Here is a 22944-nt window from a genome sequence, read left to right on the forward strand (position 1 = left end):
GAAAAGCGACTTATGGATTTATTCTTACTCCTGTGGAGTAAATGCTGCCAAATGTGGCGTTCGTGAATAATTGCCCACGAACATTCCAGAAGACTTCCTGCACATCATTGAGTGCCGCCCGATTCTAACTTAAGCTCAATGATAAGGGACCTCCTTTAAGTATCCGACTCGGAATGGAGTGCCAATAAAATTAAGAAAATCTTCTATGGTGGGTACATGACATTTAACCGGGTGAACCTAACAAATTTGTACTTGATTTTGATGAAAAAAGTGAAAAATAATTTCCATATATTTTAAATTGTTCGTAAATAATAAGAAGTGATACCATTTTTTTATAAAAACAATAAAATTCATAATTTTTTATCCTAGCTCCCGTTCATTTGTTTGGGGGAATTTTTCCCAAATTTTACCGTCTCATTCTCCATTTTATATCGATTAAGCATAGCTACTTTTTGTTTAAAAAAAGCGAAAAGCGAAATGATTAGTTCTAAGTTAAAATCGATTAAACCATGAATTACTAAACTATCGTGAATTAACTGACCGTTTTAATGTAATAGATTAATGTCTTAATTGTAATCGTTCAAAGGAAGCTTATATCGTATAAACCGCTATTGTTACAATTAGATGGCAATACCATTTTCTTCTTCCTTTTCTTATGAGGGAGGCTGCGAGCTCCACTCAAGACCAACTTCCTCTTTTTGGATGTAGCCATCGACGACAACACACACTCTCGTGTCTCACTCTCGTCAATAAACGTTGGAAACCAAAATTTTAATCCATGTAAGTATGCACTACAAATGCAGCTATTGTGCATGACTGCTGGTAAAAGGAATCAAAGTTCCCAGCTTGTTTGGCGAAATCCCCTTTTTTCTGTCGGAACCTTAGTCCCGATTTTTCAACCCTTCCCAGGGAGCTTTCTTCAATTGTACCTAAGTTCAACCATCGCTAATTCAAACAGCTAAGACATTAAACAAATCCTTTGGACCGGAACGAGCTTGCTCACCTACAGGGGCTTGACGAGGAGCGCCACCTTCACATGAAAATGTGGTTACAACAACAACATCTACAGAACTAGGATTGGATGAGTGGTCCGATTTTAACTAAGCAGCAGTTCAAGCAGGGACGGAATTACCGCATGCGTGAACGAGTAAAATCGTTCGAAATCTCTCTATTGTGAATTATGTATCTCTTTGTTAAACGGGAATTTTTGAAATGTAGGAACGCGATTGTTTAAATGGATCATAATTTATAAAAACTTTGACATTCATATGTATATACAAGTGGCATAACATCCATTAAATACATGATAAAATTTCATTCGATACCAAAGCGCAATCGATCACGTATGCTGTAATTCGGCGCCTGAGAATGGGAACTCTTTTAATTGTCGAGTTGGAACGGCATGCCGCAGATCGACACCATTAAGTAGATAACTTTTACCCTTGAATACCTGTTGTTGTTGCATTTGTAGGGGCCAGGAATGATCCAGGATCATCTGGGTATCCGACTGCAGTGGGGGCTGACCTGAATACCCCACAAATGCCAGCATTAGCAAGGGAATAACCACTGTTGATGTTCTCGTCAGGATTCGAATCTAATCGTTCAGCATTATAGGCGGATATGCTTACCTCTGCGTCGCGGTGCCATCCAGCGAAGAATTCCATTTTTTTTAATTTACGCTGCCATTAAAAATGTCGCCCGATTTACACTTTTGGGTTCTTTATAGAGATAAATACCAGGATTGTGCTCCTAACGAAGACAAATCCAGTCATTCTGCTTTATAGGTGGATATACCTACCATCCAGCGAAGAAGTATTTTTTTAATTTACGCTGCCATTTAAATATATCGCTCGATTGGCACTTATGGGTTCTTTATAGAGATAAATAGTAAGCACTGCGTGGGATGGCTGTAAGCGATCTCTGCGAGCCACCGGGTGTATTCACATGTTGCGGACAGTGGAAATCTCCATACGTAGTAGCTGCAACGGCAGTCGTGAACAATCAAGGGTATCGAGCGGAGAGTTTAGAGGCCGCGCGGCACCGGTTCTCTTATAAATACTGAGTGCCCATGATGCTCGATATGACAAGTCAAGGTATTGGCGCCTTTAAATAACCAATGATCATCCTGTTCTCGCAAAGATAACTACAACAACAATGATCCTGTTTTATTTAAGTACTATATAGTGCAGGGCAGCGAAAACTGTTTGGAAATGACATCTATTTCGTACAATAAAGTTTTGAATTAGTTACCAAGAGCCGAATTACCGCATATGTGATCGAGTGCGCCTTCATATCGAATAAAACTTTGTCTCGCATTTAATGGCACTTGTATACGCATTTTTATTTTCTGGTTTTTATAAATAATGATCGATTTAAAGATTCACGTTCTTAAATTTCGAGCACAATAAGGAGATTCATAATTCACAATAGAGAGATTTCGAACGATTTTATTCGCTCATGTGTGCGATAAATCGGCCCTATTGCAGCCTTATATAGAACATATGTGTCCAGGATTGCCATGATATGCTTTTTACAATTTAGTGTAGCCACCTGCAGAGATATCACTATTGTGAATGCCAGAGTAAAATTAAACCAATCTTATTATATAAAAATTAAAGTGTTGCGAGCAGATTCAAAAACGGCTGAACCGATTTTCATGAAATTTTTACAGACCCCAAACCCCCCAATTTTGAAAACCGAAATATCTCGGAAATGGACGCATCGTTAAGTGAAAAAACAAAAACACGTTTGTATAAAACTTTGGGGTCAAATAACCGTGGGGTATGCCCTTCCCTAAAACCCCGGACATGTTAACCGATTGGTATGGTATGGTTATCAAATGAAAGGTACATAAGAGTAAATTACGAACTTGATATAACAATAAGACTCGGGGGGCTGCCCTATCGCCAAAACCGCCAAAAAATGGCTTGTTTACCAATTGGGGCAATATGGATATCATATACGAAACTTATATAAAAAACTGGGATCAAGTCCCACAAATGACATGCTTACAGATAGGGGCAATAAGGGTATCATATACGAAACTCGTATAAAAATTTGGGGTCTAGCCCCCGGAAGGGTCGCCCCACCGCAAACGGACATGTAGGCCGATTAGGACAATATGGATGTCAAACGAAAGGTATTTGAGAGTAGAATACGAAACTTATATAAAAATTATGGGTCAATTGAATTAATAAAGCCTTAAAATAGGTTTATTTGACAGTTCTATAAAGGAAATCTGTCAAATAAACCTATTTCTAATCTATATTTCGTTTTGTGAATAAGGCCTTTATATGCTATCTTTACTTAAAACTGAGCTTACCATGACTGCAAACTATCGATATTTTCGAATACAATGGCTGTAATGTTTCTGTTTATGTGATGGAAGTACAATTTGTTGATATTAAATTACTACAAACTAAATAAATACGCTTGTGAAAGTATGTACTCGTATAATTGTTATTCCCTCTTATTCCGTATTAAGGTTGTCGAAGACGAAATTTACATTTTTGGCATCACATAAGTCGAATTCGACTGTAAAATTTAACGAAAACGATTCTAAACTGCATCGCGCCTGTTTGTCGAAAGAGTATGGAACCTACTTTATATTATTTTTTTATTTACCACAATATTTTTCTATTAGCAAACTGTCGAAAGCGAATAAGTTAAGGAAATGTGAAATTCGCATTCGACAACTGGAATAAGAGTGATTATATTTATTTTAACATGTTTGATAAATATTTTATAATATACCTGACTTATTGTGGAATGTATCATTTGATTAACGTCTTTCTTTGCTTAAAAATACTTAAAAAATCATTTAATATGTTATACAAGGCTGAGCTTTAAAAGTAACGGAAAATCTTCGAAGAACACTGGTATAATAAATACGCATTGTTTGTTAGTAAGCAGGAATATATATTTTTTAATTTTTGGCAGTTTTATCCTATTTGATGACATTTTCAATGGGCAGATTTGACATCCTTAATGATGTTCACGGGGACTATCCTCTTTATGTTTTCGCAAGTGACCTAACCTTCTAAAGGGTGATTTTTTTGAGGTTAGGATTTTCATGCATTAGTATTTGACAGATCACGTGGGATTTCAGACATGGTGTCAAAGAGAAAGATGCTCAGTATGCTTTGACATTCATCATGAATAGACTTACTAACGAGCAACGCTTGCAAATCATTGAATTTTATTACCAAAATCAGTGTTCGGTTCGAAATGTGTTCAAATTTTGACAAATTTTGTTCAGCGATGAGGCTCATTTCTGGTTGAATGGCTACGTAAATAAGCAAAATTGCCGCATTTGGAGTGAAGAGCAACCAGAAGCCGTTCAAGAACTGCCCATGCATCCCGAAAAATGCACTGTTTGGTGTGGTTTGTACGCTGGTGGAATCATTGGACCGTATTTTTTCAAAGATGCTGTTGGACGCAACGTTACGGTGAATGAACACATTTCGAACCGAACACTGATTTTGGTAATAAAATTCAATGATTTGCAAGCGTTGCTCGTTAGTAAGTCTATTTATGATGAAATGTCAAAGCATACTGAGCATCTTTCTCTTTGACACCATGTCTGAAATCCCACGTGATCTGTCAAATACTAATGCATGAAAATCCTAACCTCAAAAAAATCACCCTTTATAAGTGAATCCTGGTTAGTAAGTAGTCATGCCAGAATTATTTTAATGGTTTTCTCATTTGTACAACAACACAAAAACCATATGGTGAAATCGCCATCTTACCATCAAGCTGATCGATATTTTGTCAACACAAACAAGCATACTCTTTCGAACATTTCGGCCGGTATCTCATGAATAAATGCTTTCAATGCGTTAAATGAAGCGTGCTTGTCTGTATGTCCACATTATATATTCATTTACTGGAAGTGGCAGTTGTCCAACAACAAAACATTGAGTGCACTGTCAAAATCAGTGATTAGTCCAACTCTGATTTTGTGTTAATTACTATTAGTTTGAGCCATTTTTTGTTGTTTGTGTGTGTAATGGTTCTTAACTATACACACGCAAATAAACTCGTTGACAGATAGTGCACTTCGCGAGAAAAAAGTGTTTACGGTACACTACCTGATAATTATGTCATGCATAGACACAAGATATATTCATTTACAGGTAGGAGCAGTTGCACAACAACAACATTTTGGGTGCACTATCTGTCAAGATCGGTGATAAGTTCAATTCTGATTTTGTGTTTATTACTAGTTCGCGCCATTTTTCGTTGTTTGTATGTGTGTATGGCTCTTAACAATAATGCACACACACACACACATTCAAAACTCGTTTGACAGATAGTGCACTTCGCGTTTGCTGTACACTAGCTGGTCATTATGTCATGTATAGACATAAGCTTTAACATAGCCCCACAAAAAAAAAGTCTAAAGGCGTTAAATCGCACTATTTAGGCGGCCAATTGACCGGTCCCGAACGTGAAATAAAATGTTCACCGAACTCGCCTCTAAATAAGTCCATTGTTATGCGTGCTGTGTGGCATGTAACACCGTTTTGTTGAAACAACAAATCAAGCACTTGCATTTTAGGCTAGATATCATCTTACGATAGCGCTCACCAGTCACAATTACGATTCGCATCATCTTTGAAGAAGTACGGTCGTATGATGCCACTGGCCCATAAACCGCAACAAACTGCGACTTTTTCTGGATGCATTGGTAGCTCTTGCAATGCTTCTGGCTGATCTTCACTCTAAAATCGACAATTCTGCTTTTTTACGTACCCATTGAGCTTCGTCCATAAAATAAAAGAAGAAGCGCGCGATGAATTTTCTTAACAGAGCACGCATTTTGATAAAAACTCAAGCAAGCGTTGTTCGTTTGTATGACGATTCATGGTTAAATTATAAACCAAACTGAAAATTTTTGACAATGGAACAAAACACGAAAAGTGCGTGAGCTGTTTAAAACAGTGTTACCCGTTTAGGGTATAACCTTGGTTTCGTTTCGCAGGCCAATGTGAAGTATTTGTCATATGAGGTGACCTGTATGATAGATTTCACCAAAAAAACTGTGAAACCATTTCACTAAATGGTGTAAGCAATGTGAATTCCTCCTTCTACTGAAAATACACCTTAAAACCACAAAACGACTGTTGAATAACCACTTTTGGGTTGATTTTTTATTTGTTTTTGGGTTAAAAAAATCACTTCAGTGTGCGCTTAATTGAGATTTAAAAAAGCATCTTCAATTTGGTCTCAACAAGAAAGCCGCAGGCACTTCGAAATTTCCAAAAATTTTAAAACAAATTACAAGTTCAAGGTTTTGTTCTTCTTTTTATCTTTTGTTAACCTTTTTTTCTGCAAATTGCATAAATTCGCAGAACTGTGACTTCGAAAAAATTATTTTATGTGAATTGGAGGTTCCCTATATATTTATTTGGTGAAACGAATGTGAAATGGAAAAACTACTTTGGTGAAAACAAGCTCACACCGGAATATTGACAATTTTCATTACAATTAAAGCTGGAAACAACATAAATCAGTTGACTTTAAGAAATTCGTATACAGCAAAAGGCGCTTGGTATGTAACTCAACCCAAAGAATGTATGCGACGATGTTTGAAAGCCAATTTCGATTAGGCGCTTTGTGTGTAACTTCACCTTAAGAATATGAACTCTATTGCTCAAGCTCACAAATCGATGCCGCGTATGAGTTATAATACAAAAATTTACTTATATACCATACGCCACAATGGCGTATAGAAATTTATAGGTAGACTATGGTGGCTTTACCTATAAAACCACCAAGATGACAGGTTTAAATAGTTTTCTCATGGATAAAGTAGCGCAGGGCACATGGAGAGGCGAATTAACGCAGGATTTGTGGAGATGAGGAGTAATAAACGGTAGAGCATCTCTTGTGGCACTGCCTGAAATTGCGAGGGTAGGTGCAGGATTATGGCTAAACGAACACATTTTTCTTGTTTAAATTATCGTCTCACCATTTTTGACTATAGTCAAGAATATAGTATACTATAGGCCAATGCTTGTATGCCTTGCTATAGACGCTTGAAATGGCAGCTGAGGGAACTTTTCTTGTCCGCCTGGCATTCTACTGCCGCATATTTTATGTGTTCTCCTGAGCTTTTTGAATCCGTTTCAAGGGCGACACAATGAATCATCAGACCGATCGCCGAGGGAACATGATGCGATTGGTTATTAAAAGACTCCAATAACTACCACAGGCAACTCTCCGCTCGACTCCCCGACTGCAGTTATAGCATTCCACTATCCGCAACCTGTATACAAGGCCGGTAGCCATCAACTGAGCTTTTCGCGAACAAAACACAAACATTAAAAACCAAATTTTCGAAATTTTAAAATTCAAATCAAGGCGTATCAAGGAATATCATACTGGATGAAATTAGCAAGTTTCTTTGCTCCAAAATCTATTATCCTAAAAAAGTAATCATAAAAAAATTTCGTTAAAAGCGAAAATAGTACCACCCAAGGCGTATTTAATAAGGTGGCCACATCGGCGAATCGCTACAACAAAGCATATTTTTTTGAGAACTTGATATGTCAACACTTGTAAACAATGCGAAAAAAATCCGATTCGCCTTGACATTTAAAATTTTTGGCAAATTTGCTTCGACCAATCAGATCAATAAGAAAGAAGTTTATTAATTTTTGAGTGCCAATGTTTAAAAATTCCAATTAGCTCCAAAGGCTTTACCCACAAAACCACCAAGATGATAAGTTTAAATAGTTTTCATTATGTTATGGTAGCCGTAGATAGCTTCCTAGGGAATGCTGATAGGCGGGATAATTAACGTACACTAATAAATAATTCAAATAGGAAGATTGTGATTACAATCACCACAAGGCCCTTGGATATATGTGGGATTTTCAGGTCATTTGAAAAGAACGGTTAAAGTTTGTTGGCTACAAGGATGACGTTGTCATCATGTTGTATGGACGTTAAGAATGCATATAGTAAATGCAAATTTTGCCCATGAACATTCCACTAAGGAACAGGAGCAAACTTCTCACATATCAATTAGTGCTGTCCGATTCAAGTTCAAGCTCAATGATAAGGGGCCTCCTTTTTATAGCCGTGTCCGATCGGCGTGCCGCAGTGCGACACCTCTGTGGAGAGAAGTTTTACATGGCATAGTACCTCACATATGTTGCCACCATTAGGTGGGGAAAACCACCGATGAAAATTTTTTCTCATGGTCTCGCCTGGTTTCGAACCCAGGAGTTCAGCGTCATAGGCGGACATGCTAACCTCTGCGCCACGGTGTATGCTGCCAAATTTGACCAATGGGCTTGACGTAAACCCCCGAAAAATCAAGTTGGTACTATTCACCATTACTATGTAACTTGGTATGTTCAGGGGTCCTCTCCTAGATGTGATGGAGCTGCCGCTCACACTACTGAAAGTCCTGAAGAGCCATTGCAAGGTCAGGACTTTGACCTTGCGCTGAACACATGGCGGACTTAAACTTGATTTGTGGGGATGAGGAGGAGTCATAGACGGTTGAGCACCTATTGTGGGACTGCCCTGAAATTGCGAGAGTAAATGAAGGATTACACACATCACCTATTTTTCTGTCTAAATTATCTTTATGCAATTGACTTTCGCCATTCTTGACTATAATAACTTTCAAGCAAGGAACTTGAACGGCCAGACCGCCTGGCCGTTTTGCCATACATGTTGGCTCCTAATCCTGTTCATTCTAACACCTGGCATTGTAATGACGTAAATTTTTTAGCAGTGGTCTTCTGCGCTTTTAAGTTCCCTGAGTGAAGCTGATAGTGAATGAGATTGTTAGACGCGTGCTAGTATATAACCTAAGTTCAAAAACCATAACAGCAGCAAACACAATCCATAAAATATTCATTTTAAAGTTTATATTTCTGTACGGCGAATTCACAAAATAATTGACATATGAAATTCTCTCAGCTGGGTTGATGCGGCCAACTGATAAATACGCCTTTATTTAAATTTAAGTTTTATGTGTGTAAGGCGAATTCAAAATTGTTTTGACATTTGCAGTTCCATCAGCTGTGCTGAAGCGGCCATCTTATTAAATACGCTTTGGTTTGAACATTGGGTGAACCAGTGCCTGAATTCTCTCCAGGAATTTTGTTATTCTGTGGAAACCTGGTTTGGCGGTCTCTGGACCATATTATTTCTCCCCGACCCCCCTGCCGGGTTCACAACTTGTTTGTATTGTTTCGTTGGTTTTCCAATATTTTGTCGTTTCTGCTGTCTGCGCTTCTCCACCTATTTTTTTCTTCTACCTTCTTTTAGGGCAAAAAACTAGGGTCTCTTGGAGAAGAGGTTACCCTCAAAGCTAACTTTACTTAACAATCCCTCCATCCAATGGTGGTGGTTGTTGTAGTAGCAGTGAGTGGTACACTGAGGCGGCAGCCCTTGTTGATGAAGGAATTCATCCGGCCAATCCGGTACATACAACCGGCTGCCATGGGACTGGTGGTGATTATAAAAACCGATTACGATTAGTTACACCCGGGACTTGTTAGGTACATTTATATATATATATTGGAATAGAAGCTTTGGTTATGTAGCCCCTTTATATTCGAATTAACTCAGCCTTATATGTTAAATAAAACTAAACCAAAGTTGCAGCATATGAAATACGTAATAAAATACGACATTATAATGAAGGTATTACATTTAATGGAATAAAAACAATAACAAAGAAAATACTTAAAATAGTATCATGTTTTTAAAGTAGGGGGGTTTTGGATAATAAGTATACAAACATATTTTCTGTAGCCTTTTTTTGCACCAGATAGAGGCAAATTATTAAAGCTAAGGTGTAGAATATGAAATTAACAAAAATGGAATCACTTACAATGATGAAGCAATTAAAAAAAAATTTTATGAACAAAAATTGAGATTATGGTTATTAAAGGGACTGTTTTATTTTAGCACTACACTATCCAGTGCAAGTCATATGACTGTCCTTCAAAGAATAGTTATCAATATCTTACGACATCAAGACATAACGCACACTTTGAACAGTTTAATGCTAAAATAGGGCAGGCCCAATATACGATCATGGCTTTGACACATAAATTTTAAAAACATTTTTGAGGATTTCCAAACGTGGTATGTATATTGAATAAAGTTCAAGTCAGTGAACCAACAAAAAAATGAGTGAAATTAAATATTACAGGACGTTTTTTTTTTAAATAGGTTTCCAGATTAAAATGAAATTGTGACTGAAACCATGGGAATAAAATGACAATTTAACAATTGTATTGTAAAATAATTTTTAATTTGAAAATAACGAAACGTAGCTATGTTTTAATATGAAGGCAATGTTTTAAGAATAATTGAAAAATCTTTGTGAAATAGAAATTAGTTTTTAATAAATCAAAGAAATATTGAACTCAATGATTTTTTAATTAAAGTTCATGTTTCTTCGCTTTCCTCTCTCTCTGCGCTATAAACTCTTTTCCATACCTAATTTTTCCTCCATTTAAGTCCCAAAAAGAAATAAATGTCAGGTGCCAATTAGGCCACTATATGAAATGAATGGACAATTACTCAAAGTTTTGTGCAATGGAAATGGCTGCCTATCACAACAGCAATACATCGAAATGAGTTACTAGAAGTAAATAAAAGTACAATATAAATGCAACATATATGTATAAACCTAAAGATTCTAAAACAAATCCTTAATTAAAATAGAATTCCTAAAAATCCATTACTACTATTTTATGTATAAGAAAACACTGGTAGGAAATGGAAACATGGAATTGTTGTGTGTTTCTTGGCTAACAAAAATCGGATGGATGAAGCACACTCGAACATGAGACCATTAAAACTAGATTAATTATAACAAAGATACATTTTCTACATACTAGATGTGTGAACATTTCTCCATTGCTTTTGTGTTGTGGGTGAGTTGTTTTGGTTTCTATGAAATTTCAGAAAAAGGCAGGTTTATAGTTTACAAAATCATAATCTAACATTGAACAGGGGAGTTCTTTTAGACAACAACAAAAATTAAATAATAGTTTAAAAATATTAAAGACACTAATAAAAACTATTTTAGCAACAAACAAAAAAACATATGGGAAGTTTTAGAAAAAAACATTGTATAACTCACATTGGAAACTGCTTTTCTTTGAATGTGGTATATCAGACACACACACACACACATTATCAATGTGCCGCATATGCATAAAAGAGGGGGGAGAATGCTGTATGTGATGCAAAGGGGGGAGTATAGGAGCACATAGATGCAGTAGAGTATAGTTTTGCTGCAGGTTATAGTAGAGATAGTAGAATACATATTAAATGAAAATAATTTCATCCTTGGTTTTTCTTCTTCAAATATCTTAAATAGCTACAAGACTTAAGAGTAGGTAGGTGTGTGTATGTTTTTGTGTGTGTGTTGTTGTTGTAGTAAGTGTATGTGTGTGTATGTGAGAAAATTTATATGATGTTTTAAATGGTAATATCACCATATTCTTGAGACCATTTTTCATATGACGTTAAGCTCTGCGGGGCTACTGAGCGGCGTATACGCTTCAAGGAATTGTGGAAATCATTTTCGGTTATTGGACGCATAGCACTTATATCCAAGCATTTCACTTGTTCCACATTTAACTCTCGTATGGGTTCAAGGGCTGCATCTTTGGCCAAGGCTGTCAAATCGGAACCCGAATATCCTTCGGTGAGTTTGGCTAGCCGCTTAAGCGCATCCGTATCCAAAGGACTGCCCTGTTTTTGCAATAGACGACGCAAAAGCAGTTCCCTCGTCTCAATGTCTGGCAAAGATACATAGACACGTTTGGTAAAACGTCTCAAGGCAGCCTCATCCAATTCCTGTGGACGATTTGTGGCCGCTAGAACAACAATGCGATCGCCATCCGGATTTCCTGGCAGGCCATCAAACTCAACTAAGAACTCTGTTTTTAAACGACGCGAAGCCTCGTGCTCATTGCTGCTGCGTTCAGATAGTAAAGAGTCCACCTCATCAATGAATATTATCGAGGGCTGCATTTCTCTAGCCACCGCAAACAATGCTCTCACCAATTTCTCACCATCGCCCACGTATTTACTGGTTAAGGAGGCTGCTGAAATATTCAAAAACGTAGCACTGCATTCGGTAGCCACAGCGCGGGCCAACAATGTTTTACCATTGCCTGGTGGACCAAATAATAACAAACCTTTGGCAGGAGCTCGCAAACCTATAAAGGAAAAACAAAATTTTCATATACACTTTCGATGTAAGGGGTTATGGGATAGAAATACTAACCCGTAAATAGTTCAGGCCTCACTGCTGGCAAAATAACCATTTCCTGCAAGGCTTGCTTGGCAACCTCTTGCCCAGCAATGTCTGACCATTCAACTTTAGCACCGCCTTCCACAATTTCATCGAGTATTATTTGTACCAATTTTTGTTCAACACCCTTGACACTAACAACAGGTGTACTGGCACCACTGTTCGACTGCCCACCAGAGCTACCCATTCCACTGATGGGTGTCCGTGAACGTTGTGGTGGAGTATTGCGTCCTGAAGACTGCAAAAAGATTTTTTTCCAAATAAGAATGCAATTCATAACAGAAATATATATCTTATATCTAAAATTCAAAGTGTGTGGTGTTTGTCTTGTATTTTTACAGATTGTGTAGGTTGGCTGGAAAGAATTTCGGATGAGGGGCACCAGCCAAAAATGTAAAGTGGACCGATTGGGACAACATGAGACTCAAAGCAATTTTAGAGTTGAAACCAGCAAGGAGGCCACCGTAGCGCAGAGGTTAGCATGTCCGCCTATGGCGCTGAATGCCTGGGTTCGAATCCTGACGAGACCAACAGAAAAAATTTTCAGCGGTGGTTTTTCTCTCCTAATGCTGGCAACATTTGTGAGGTACTAAGTCATGTAAAAATTCTCTCCAAAGAGATGTTGCATAGCGGCACGCCGTTCAGACTCGGCTATAAAATGGAGGCCCCTTATCATTGAGCTTAAACTTGAATCGGGCTGCACTCATTGATATGTGAGAAGTTTGCCCCTGTTCCTTAGTGGAATGTTCATGGGCAAAATTAGCATTTTGAAATTTACCAAAAGATATATTAAAGATGTTTGTAGCCGGTACTATGAAGCGGATTTTGCTAATGGGACCCTTCATCGGTATTCGTGTTGCTGGAAGGAAAGTAGGAAACATCATAAACGCTAGGGCCTCTCGTTTATACAGCTGATCAAGTTTCTCTGTTTTGGTGTAACTTTTCTACGGAGCGACCTTGCTTCTCAATAAAAGCTTGCCGAGGATCGCTACCCCCACATGCAGTTATGTGGCTGCAACAACAAACACTTACAATCGAAACACAGCATCTAGGAATCGATAGAGTGGTTAGCGAACTTAGGAAGAATTTACGGCTAAGGCATTTAGAGCACTGTAACTTTAGTGTCCGTATTGATAGGTAGTAGTCCATTATCAATTCAGTGCCAATAGAAGGTATATAAAAGGACCTCAGCCACTTTTGGCCACATAGCAGAGACTGATCCGATGGGATGCCCAGAATGTTTCAGCACCATTTTGTTAAGTATACTAACAGCAATAGATCGAAAAGCTGTTCGTCAACCTTCACAATTTACAAAATTATTTCCGTTAGGGATAACTATGAGCACCACACAAGTTGGAATTGAGAAGCTCAGCAGCGAGCTACCGGGTGCATCCACAGGTTGCTGTTAGTGAATGAATCAACTGTAGATGCAACTGTAGTCGCGGACATTCAGCGGTATCGAGTGGAGGAACTTAGTGAGAGGCCGGGAGACAACGGCTCATGTATAAATACTGAGTAAGAGTCGGTGCGGCCCGCCATAAATACTGAATGCCTCAACCCCATGGCAGCCGGTAGTCATATGGTGGCAAATATCTTCATATCTTTTGAAGCGAAATAAGTGACAAATTCGTTGAGGTAGACGTTAAACTTATTGCAGATGTCACCAATGTGTGCCACGATCGTACCGTCGTCCGCATATGATACAATATCTATGCCGTTTGAAGGGGGTGGAATGGAAGATAAGTAGATATAAAATAGTCCCGGAGTTATCAACCCACCTTGGGGAGGTCCCTGTTTTATTCTACGGTGTTTCGAATTCTTATGACTAATTTCCACACATACATAGCGACCATAAAGATAATTCTCGACCCAGCGTTTTAGGTCTGGCAATGTTCCCATGTTTGACATGGCTGACCGTCTCAAATGCCTTCGACAGTGCCACGAGGATCGTCCTATGGGCTGATTGAAGCCACGGAAAATATGTGCGGTGATGGCATGCAAAGCAGTTGTTGTGCTATGCAATCGTTGAAAGCCATGCTGATGCTCGAATGCGACGAATGGAAAATCTCTAACGAGGCTCGGGAGGTGTAGTCCCTCAAATGTTTTTCCTACTGGTGAGAGAAGGGAGTTCGTTCTGAACGACTCCCCCTACTCGGGTCCTTTCCAGGCTTAAGTACTCACTCTGCCCATTTTCCAGATATCGGGTGCTATAAGAGTGTTCGAAGACAGGTTGAGGTCAGTTGTAAAGTATTCGAGGATCATTTTTCTTGCTATTTCAATGAAATTTAGCACAGCGAATTCCGGTTTGATCCAGATTGGATCATATTTGGATATAGTTGCCATATAGATCGATAAAAGGAGCATTTTTGATCCGATTTTGATGAAATTTGAAACAGTGAGTTTTGATAGACCTCCACATCTGTTTGTTGAATATCATCCAGGTCGAAACATATTTGGATATAGCCGCCATATAGACCAATCTCCCAATATAGAATATTGAATAGAGTATTTGGTTAACATTCCCTGTATGGCCCAATCTGGACGATGTTCAACAAAAAGGTTTAGAGGGGTGCCAAAACGCACTGGTGCAAATTTCATCAAAATCGGATGGAAAATGCTCGTTTTACGGGCTTAATAATCAATTTCGGGCGACCGGTCTATATGGCAGCAGTTTAGAGGGGTACCGGAACTAGCTGTGCCAAATTCCAACGAAATAGGATGAAAAATGTCAATTTTATGGGCTCATAGCAGTAACACATTCGAAAGGAATGGGTATTTCATCGAATTCGGGTAATAAATGGATCTTTTATGTCCTCATTACCGTATATCGGGAGATCGGGTGGTCGATCTATAGGGCAGCTATAGTCCGATCTGAACCGCACAGAACTCACGGTGCCAAATTTCATCGAAATCGGATGAAAATTTATCAATTTATTGCCTCAAGACTTTCAATTCTGAAGATCGGTCTATATAGCGGCTATATATATCTAAAATCCGATTTTATGAGATCAGAAGGTCAGGTTCACATACAAAAAATACCAAATCATCAAAAAATTTTTGAAAAATATTTTTATACCCAAGATATCTGCAAAATTATAAATACCCAGCTTTTGGATATAATATCCAGGTATTTACCCAATTTACCGGGTAAATACCTTTTGGGTATTTACCCATGGCCCATCATGGATGCTCAATAAATTGACGGTTGAACAACGTGGCACAAATCTTCGGGTCAGTCACAGTTGCGACGCTAAAAGAGACTAAGGTCCTGCTATCCCTTCTACCGGTGTTCGAGAGTGTCTTAACAGTAGATCAAAAAATTTTCCAATTTCCCAGATAATCGGACGTTCATTGGTAGATGCGTATCTAGTATGACAACCTTTTGATTCATTGCGACGAATGGAACTGATGAAAGGAACAAAATGGCCATTGGCGCCAATAGCTCGCCTTGTCATATCGAGCATCATAGGCACTCAGTATTTGTGCAATGGCCGGTGCCGCACGGCCAGCGGTATCAAGCGGTATCCGCTTGATACCGCTGAATGTCCGCGACTGCCTTTGCAACTACCTACTTTGCCGCAGCTACCTTCTTCGTATGAAGCATTCCACTATCCGCAAACTGCGGACGCGCCCGGTGGCTCGCAGCTATGTATTGAACACCACACAGATCGGACCTCAATATTCCAGCCACTCAGCTATCCCGTGCCGGGGTTTTAATATCTTAAAGGACTATTATGGAAATGATATTTAGTTTTATAACTTACAAATTGTCTTCGTACGGCAGGAGGCGTGGCAGCAGTTTTAACGGGTTGACGTTGTGATACACCAGCTATAGCATTTTTTGAGCCCAAATTACGTGGCAAAGTCTGCGATTTGTTAACCACTGCCAAATTGCCAGGTCGTTTAGTAGAGCTAACAGTGAGTTTACGACCCGAAGCTGGAAAATAATACAATAGACAAAATAATTTAATCAAAATACAATACAAATTCATTAAATCTTTCTATAAAAATTAAACGTTTTTTTTATTTTTTAAGCCAAAAAAAAAGATTGAAACCTAAATCAGAAATGTGTTAGTGTGTGCACAAAAAGTGGTTTGAATACACAAAAGTGACATGTTTTAACTATATTTGAAAGCATTTTCGTAATCAATTTCAAGAATAAGAGAATTGTGGCATGAACAAAGATATATGATGATCGTTTTGTGCATTATGCTCCTTGATGCTATTTGTGGTACGCTTTGTGTCAATATGAAAAAATTTCAATCTTACCTGCAGCAGGTGACCCCGTACTAGTTGAGGTGTTGTTACTTGAACTATTGTATCTTATATTATGGGCAGCTATGCTGCGTAGCTTAGTGGTATTATTAGTACGCACCAATGGTATGTTACCACCACTGTTGCTATTATTATTTTCCATTTGCATTGGCTGTACAACTTGTATGTTTTTGGCCAATTGCTTAGAAGTTGTAGGAGAAGTTGTTGATGTATTCGATTTTCTATATTTAACATTTGAACGATTTCTAAGAGCCTCTGTTTGTTTGTTTTTATCTTCTTCCGCTTCCTTGAGATGTAAAGCCTCCATACGTAATTGTTCATCGCGCAATTCTTTAGGAATTGTTTTTTTTTTGTTGTATGTTTGTTAACAGTACCACAAGAACAACATCATGACACAACCACAAAAATGATGTTAATGATATAAAAAATTATAAAAAATAAAAAACAAAAAAATAAGTTAACAGAAAATGAAAAAAAAAACACTAAACATGCTAACTACAAACTTTATATGGTTGTTGTATATCTATACTCACCAAGAAAATGTAGGCGATCTCGTGCCATGGAAAGATTAGTTTGCATTTTATCATGCAAGCGCTGGGCACGCTCCCAAACTTCGCCGCGTCCGCTCCAGCAGTCGACGGCAATACCATCTTCAAGTTCCTTAATACCTTTTCGGTACAATTCAATGGCTAATTCTTTGTGACCTGGAAATTAAAGAAAAAAAAATTTAGATAAGTTTTGAGTTTAGTTTGAATGAATGGGTAGCCCAACAATAGGGTGAGGAAATGACTGAAAGGCGGTTATTATTTTATTGGGTTGCCCAAAAAGTAATTTCGGATTTTTTAAAAGAAAGTAAATGCATTTTTAATAAAACAGAATGAACTTTAGTCAAATATACTTTTTTTACACTTTTTTCTAAAGCAAAAGTAACAGCTGATAACTGACAGAAGAAAGAATGCAATTACAGAGTCACAAGCTGTGACGCCAACGACGACTATATGAAAAATTCGCAATTACTTTTTGGGGAACCCAATGTTAACAAGTGTGTTACTCGGAGTATTGCAAGCATCAGGAATGGAACAGTCAGTACTATAGTACTTTTTTCATTATTGTTTCCACCTCAAAAGTACCGTAGTATCCCCGCGACCGATTTAGTACCTTTTTATGCACAAATTAAACTATTCGGAAGTTTTCCTTATTCAGGAAACGCATGATGATAAAATAGAAATATTCACTTGTTAGTTGATCCAATCAAGTCCGCCCTATGGGTTGCAATTGCCGTATGCAGGTCGTTTGGGATTTAAATGGAACATTATTGTAGGATTTTGGGTTGGGGCGTTCCCCCTAGGCCCTTTACTCAAAATTTTAATATTTATCAGATTTTCGATTTTAGGTTACTATCAATGTGCAATCAAAAATTCGAATAAAGCGGTCACCCATAGCTGATGTATATCTCGGATATAACCTCAAGGATGGAGACCTTTCGTCTTCGGTTAGGGTTATTTATAAAGGATTGTGGTACTGCGTCATCGGTATTCGTTAAGGCAGCATTTTTCTTTATTTATTTTTGAAATTTTTATGCAAAACGAAAAAAGTACTCTTTTGATCAAAGAAGTAAATTTTTACTACTGTACTCTGTTCTCCAAGTATGTGCATGCTTACATAACTGCGTGCATGCACACGATGCATGTATAGAATTATATCGTGTCTACTGCCCAAACCATCCCATCTTCTCAATGTGTATTGGAAAACCCCAAAGATATACAATAGAAAAGTCTTCCACATCAAAGAAGAAGCGTTTACCCAAGATTGAAGGTTTTTGTTGTTAACGCAGATTTGTTTACATCGACGACCCCTGTACGTAAAATTGTCTATAGTGCGGATCTGAATGAAGTTGCGCTTTTGCTCCTCGTGACCCGGGCATGAACAAAGCAAGTACTTGATTTAATCAGTATGTGGAATTTATACGTGTGCCGCCACATTATTCTGAGAAATTTCAGGAGTTGAGCAAATGATGCATTTCATGTTAATTGTCGAAGCGGAACACTTCCTAGTATACTTGTTCGATTTCTCATTTCCTAGAACATTGCCGTGCTTGAAGTAAGGTCAGAGGTTCTTTTCAGTCCATCAAGGGCTTTGAACTCATCATCCTTGAATTCAAATCCATAATTCTTGTCAAACTGTGCGCATAAATTACTTAATAGTTAAGACTTACTTACTTTAATTGGTTATGAAAGAACATTTGTCCCATTAGCCGAACTTAGAATAGCGTTCCAAGTGTCTCGATCTTCTGCGCTTCTTCTAAAATCTCTGACACCATGTTTGTCTTTCACCACTTGATATTTCCATCAGGCTTTAGGTGGAGACTTGAATGCGCATCACATTTTTTGGCATTCTCCGACAAATAACGACCAACATATGAATCAGATTGAAGGAACTACGTTCCGCACGGTGAATGACGATGACGTGGGGCCACTAGAATTACAAAGAGGGGCAGCAGCTCGCCAGACATTTCCATTGCATCTCCTGAGCAGCGCATCCTGCCAATCCGTGATTTCCTTGGGAGCAGACCAACAACCGACCGACAACCCGACTTCATAATCTCTGAACGCTGGGCGTTTATAAATAAAAAGAAGGCCGATTGACTTCAGAGAATGCACCAAACGCCTTTTCATTGAGCCAATACCCCCCTCAAATTCGCTAGGTGCTGAGAGGTAATTCCGAGACATCATTAAAGCAGCAGCCGCTTGCCTTATACCAGTCGGTCGAATAACCCAAGTGCGGCCTAATTTCCCGGCGCAGGAAGTAGTACTCGCAGACGAGCGCGATGGGATTCATTGCACTCTACAAAATTTCTCATGAATATTCCATTAAGGAACAGGGAAACTTCTCTCAATGAGTGTAGATCGATAAGAGTTTAAGCTCAATGATAATGGGCCTACTTTTTTATTCCGAGTCCGAACGATGTGCCGCATAGCGACACCACTTGGTAGATAAGTTTTAACATAGCAGAATACCTTACAAAAGTAGCCAGCAATAATAAGGGGATAACCATCATCTCTTAACACCGAAAGAAGGGATAGGTCCTCAATCACTTTGGGTGACGTAACTGTGACTGACCGATATGTGCCAGGTTTATCAACTGTCAATTTGTTGATCATCCCGGGAGTGACAAGGCAATGAAGAGAGCCATTCGTCGTATCCGTGGTCTCTGAGCCGAGTATCCGTGTCATCCGCGACTCCAAGTCATAAAAGGCGTTGGGCCCCAATGGAATATCTACACTTTTGGATCTACCTGGAGTCGAGCACCTAACCATTGTCCTCAACCTGTCTCTGAACACTTTATAGTACCCAATGTCTGGAAGATGGGCAGAGTGATCCCGATACTCAAGCCGCTTGAAGGACTTCTTCTCCCGAGCCTCGTTCGATTTCCAGAATATCAGCATGGATTTCGCAAAATTTCACTGCACAACAACTGCTGTGCATGCCGTAACCATGCGAAACTTTTTGGGGATATAGCCAACACTTCCCTCCAGTCAGGACTGAAATGCTGTGTCGCGAATTATCTGTGTATTCGACAGTCGTTTGTGGAATTTAGGTATAAGAAGTGGAAACACCGTTGAGTGAAACAGGGAGTTCCCCAATGCAGGATGATATCTCCGGCACTGTTTAACCACTAACTATACTCCATTCCACCCCCTCCAAGAGGTATAGAGATCGTATCTTATGCGGACGATTGTACGATCATGGTATTAGGCCACCACTCATTGTTGACATCTGCGATAGGTTAAACGTCTACCTCAACGAACTTGCCGCTTATTTCGCTGCAAAGATCTGAATATATCTGCCACTAAATCTTCAGCCACATTGTTTACTACGTACACCCATGAGGGGGTAATGAGCTGAATGTGATAGTCGATGGAGAAATGATTTCGACAATCAACTGTCCCAAAATACTTGAATATTGAAGAGGATCACCAATTCTGCATGCAAATGTGGCTACAACAACTTGATATCACATTTGAAAGCTCTTACACAGTCTCCCGGCATGCGGCAAGTAGCTCTTGCTCAAAAACTGAGAGCCTGTGATATTTCACACCAATGATAAATAATTATTGGCGCCTTTAAATAACCAATGGACATCATATTTCCGCGGAACTATCTTGTTCGCCTATCGAATATGACGAGGATCGCTACCTCCACATGCAAATGTGGCTAGACATACAACTGCATATGACCCAGAAAAATTTCTGTTCAAAAATTCACCACCTTAGGCATTATGCGGCAACAATAACACCATCAGATCTTCTTGAAATTTATATTTTTCCATGGAATGTCGGTGGCCCTATTGAAAAATCTTTTCCAAATTTAGTGTGCGAGCATATGGCGCCGTAATAAATAATTACATGAAACTCGATACTTGTTCAATTGCCCTAACGATCCCACCACATACTTGTTTTTCCTAGATCATTTTGATGGTTTTCTTTCTGTCTATCTCAATCTAGGAACTAACAAACACACAATAACAAAAAACATTGTAATCTATCGAGAAATTATTGGCTGAGATTTTTATAACCACAACGATTTCATACGGATTCCCGTTTTTCACATTACCCCCATTCTTATAGAATCAGAATGAGTGAGTCATAGCACACAATTAAATGCAATCACTTACCTTCATTTTCTTCATCAATTTTCAAGGCCTTCGAAATGTATTCGAATGCTCGACGATGATGATGCTTTTGTTTGGCCAATAAAGGATCCCCTGGACCAGGACCTGATCCAGCTGGAGCTATGCCGCTACTATTTTTATTGAACATTTCCAATTGCTGTTGAGGATTACGAATGCGCGATGACGGCAGAGGATAGGGCGCAATTGCCGTTGAAGTTACAGCTGAACAATTGCTGTGCGCTTGATGTTCGAGCAGTTGATGTTTATCTTTGGATGATACGGCCACTAGGCTGGTGTTTTGTGTGCCTGACGAGGAGCCAACAACAATTTCAATATTACACTCACGCTTATGTGGACGATATATAACTCTTGTGCTAGCACCGTAAATATAACGCAATATACAAAACAGCTGATAAATAAGTGTTCGCAGAATGTTGAAGAGGAAAATGATGGGAAAAGAGACAACATAAAGGTTTTGTTTATGTACAGAGCTAAATGTCGATCTGGCATTCGGAATCTCATATTCATCGGAGTCATCATCTGGTGAGGAGGAGGAATTGGGTGAACGTCTTGAGGTGGATGGTTTTACATCTTCCAAAGCTACACTACAAACACTAGATGTTTTACGATGACTTCTTATGGGTGATTTGGTGCTGCTGCTGCTATTGACATTGCCCGAGGATGACGATGATGATGATGATTTGTTACGCACCATAACAGTTTCCCCCACGAAATTTTTTCACAAAAGAATTTGTTCCGGGAGTTATGAACGTCTCTCAAACAGCCCTTAATTTTCACATTAAATTGTGGTGATTACAGCGATTTCAAACAAAATATATATATTGTCCCCTACTTATTACTATTATTTTATATACTATTATTTTATTATACAAGGCTTCCTTATTTAACCCGATACTTTTCAGTTTATATTTTTCTCCCTTTTTTTTAGAATTTTTGCTGCATTTTATTGTTATGTCTGATATCAACCCTTGTGAAAAACTAGTGTTGGTGACTATTTTATACGCCAAAGAGTGTTGGCAAACAAGGACGACAACAAAGGGCGCCCATATTGAACACATTGGGCTGTTCGCATTTTAAGATATTTTGAGCGAATTTATGAAATTGCTAATGGCTGGTACTAAGTTCGTTATTCACCGTTTTCGCAATTACATTTTTGAAACACTACACAAATAACAATTTTATTAAAATTTTACCATAAATAATGAGGGATAGTCCTGCTGAATGAAATCAACAAGTTGTTTTATCTATTATCTAAAAAAAGTAATCGGTCAAAAATATCGCGAAAAGTTTATATATTGTAGTACCAGCCCAAAGCGGATTTAGAAATGTCGTCTCACGCGAACAGCTGTAAACAGAAATCTGGGGCCGTATTACCGAGTTCGAGTTCGCTTTCGTATCGAATGCAATTTCATCTCGTTGTTGTTGTTGTTGTAGCAGTTTGTTAAACACTGAGGCGGCAGCCCTTGCCGATAAAGAACTCCGTCGGGTCAATCCGGTACGTACAACCGGGTGCCATGGAATTGCTCGTATTTAATAGATGTTATACAACTTTTATACACATTTTAATCCAATTTTTTTTATAAATTATAACCGATTTAAACATACGCGTTCCAAATTTCAAAAATTGTGGTTCAATTATGAAATTCATAATTCACAATAGAGGGATTTC

The 22944-nt window shown here is 38.5% G+C and overlaps 1 protein-coding gene across 3 annotated transcripts; it reads right to left on the minus strand.

Annotated features, from left to right (window-relative positions):
- Positions 1–9661: 9661 nt before the first annotated feature.
- On the minus strand, positions 9662–22235 carry LOC106089316 (spastin). Of its 3 annotated transcripts, XM_059362147.1 has the most exons (7): positions 21967–22235; positions 21258–21560; positions 17116–17286; positions 16577–16912; positions 16072–16244; positions 12281–12545; positions 9662–12212 (listed from the first exon to the last, which is right to left on the minus strand). In XM_059362147.1, exons 2-7 carry the CDS (start codon positions 21400–21402, stop codon positions 11467–11469), a joined length of 1836 nt encoding a protein of 611 aa, XP_059218130.1. In that variant the 5' UTR covers positions 21403–21560; positions 21967–22235; the 3' UTR covers positions 9662–11466. The 3 variants fall into 3 exon arrangements, with proteins under 3 accessions (XP_059218130.1, XP_013110588.1, XP_013110589.1); XM_013255134.2 differs by having other exon boundaries at positions 21258–22235; XM_013255135.2 differs by lacking the exon at positions 16577–16912 and having other exon boundaries at positions 21258–22235.
- Positions 22236–22944: the final 709 nt, after the last annotated feature.

Source organism: Stomoxys calcitrans, chromosome 2 (genome assembly GCF_963082655.1).
Source record: "Stomoxys calcitrans chromosome 2, idStoCalc2.1, whole genome shotgun sequence".
Classification (NCBI taxonomy): Eukaryota; Metazoa; Arthropoda; class Insecta; order Diptera; family Muscidae; genus Stomoxys; species Stomoxys calcitrans.

What these genes read in the sequence shown, in the direction of transcription:
- LOC106089316 (XM_013255134.2), bottom strand. Translation starts at nt 21,969, where the DNA reads ATGGTGCGTAACAAATCATCATCATCATCGTCATCCTCGGGCAATGTC. An exon ending in AATTGATGAAGAAAATGAAG is followed by an intron (nt 17,287 to 21,257) that starts GTAAGTGATTGC and finishes TTTAATTTCCAG; the next exon opens with GTCACAAAGAATTAGCCATT. An exon ending in TACGGGGTCACCTGCTGCAG is followed by an intron (nt 16,245 to 16,576) that starts GTAAGATTGAAA and finishes ATTATTTTCCAG; the next exon opens with CTTCGGGTCGTAAACTCACT.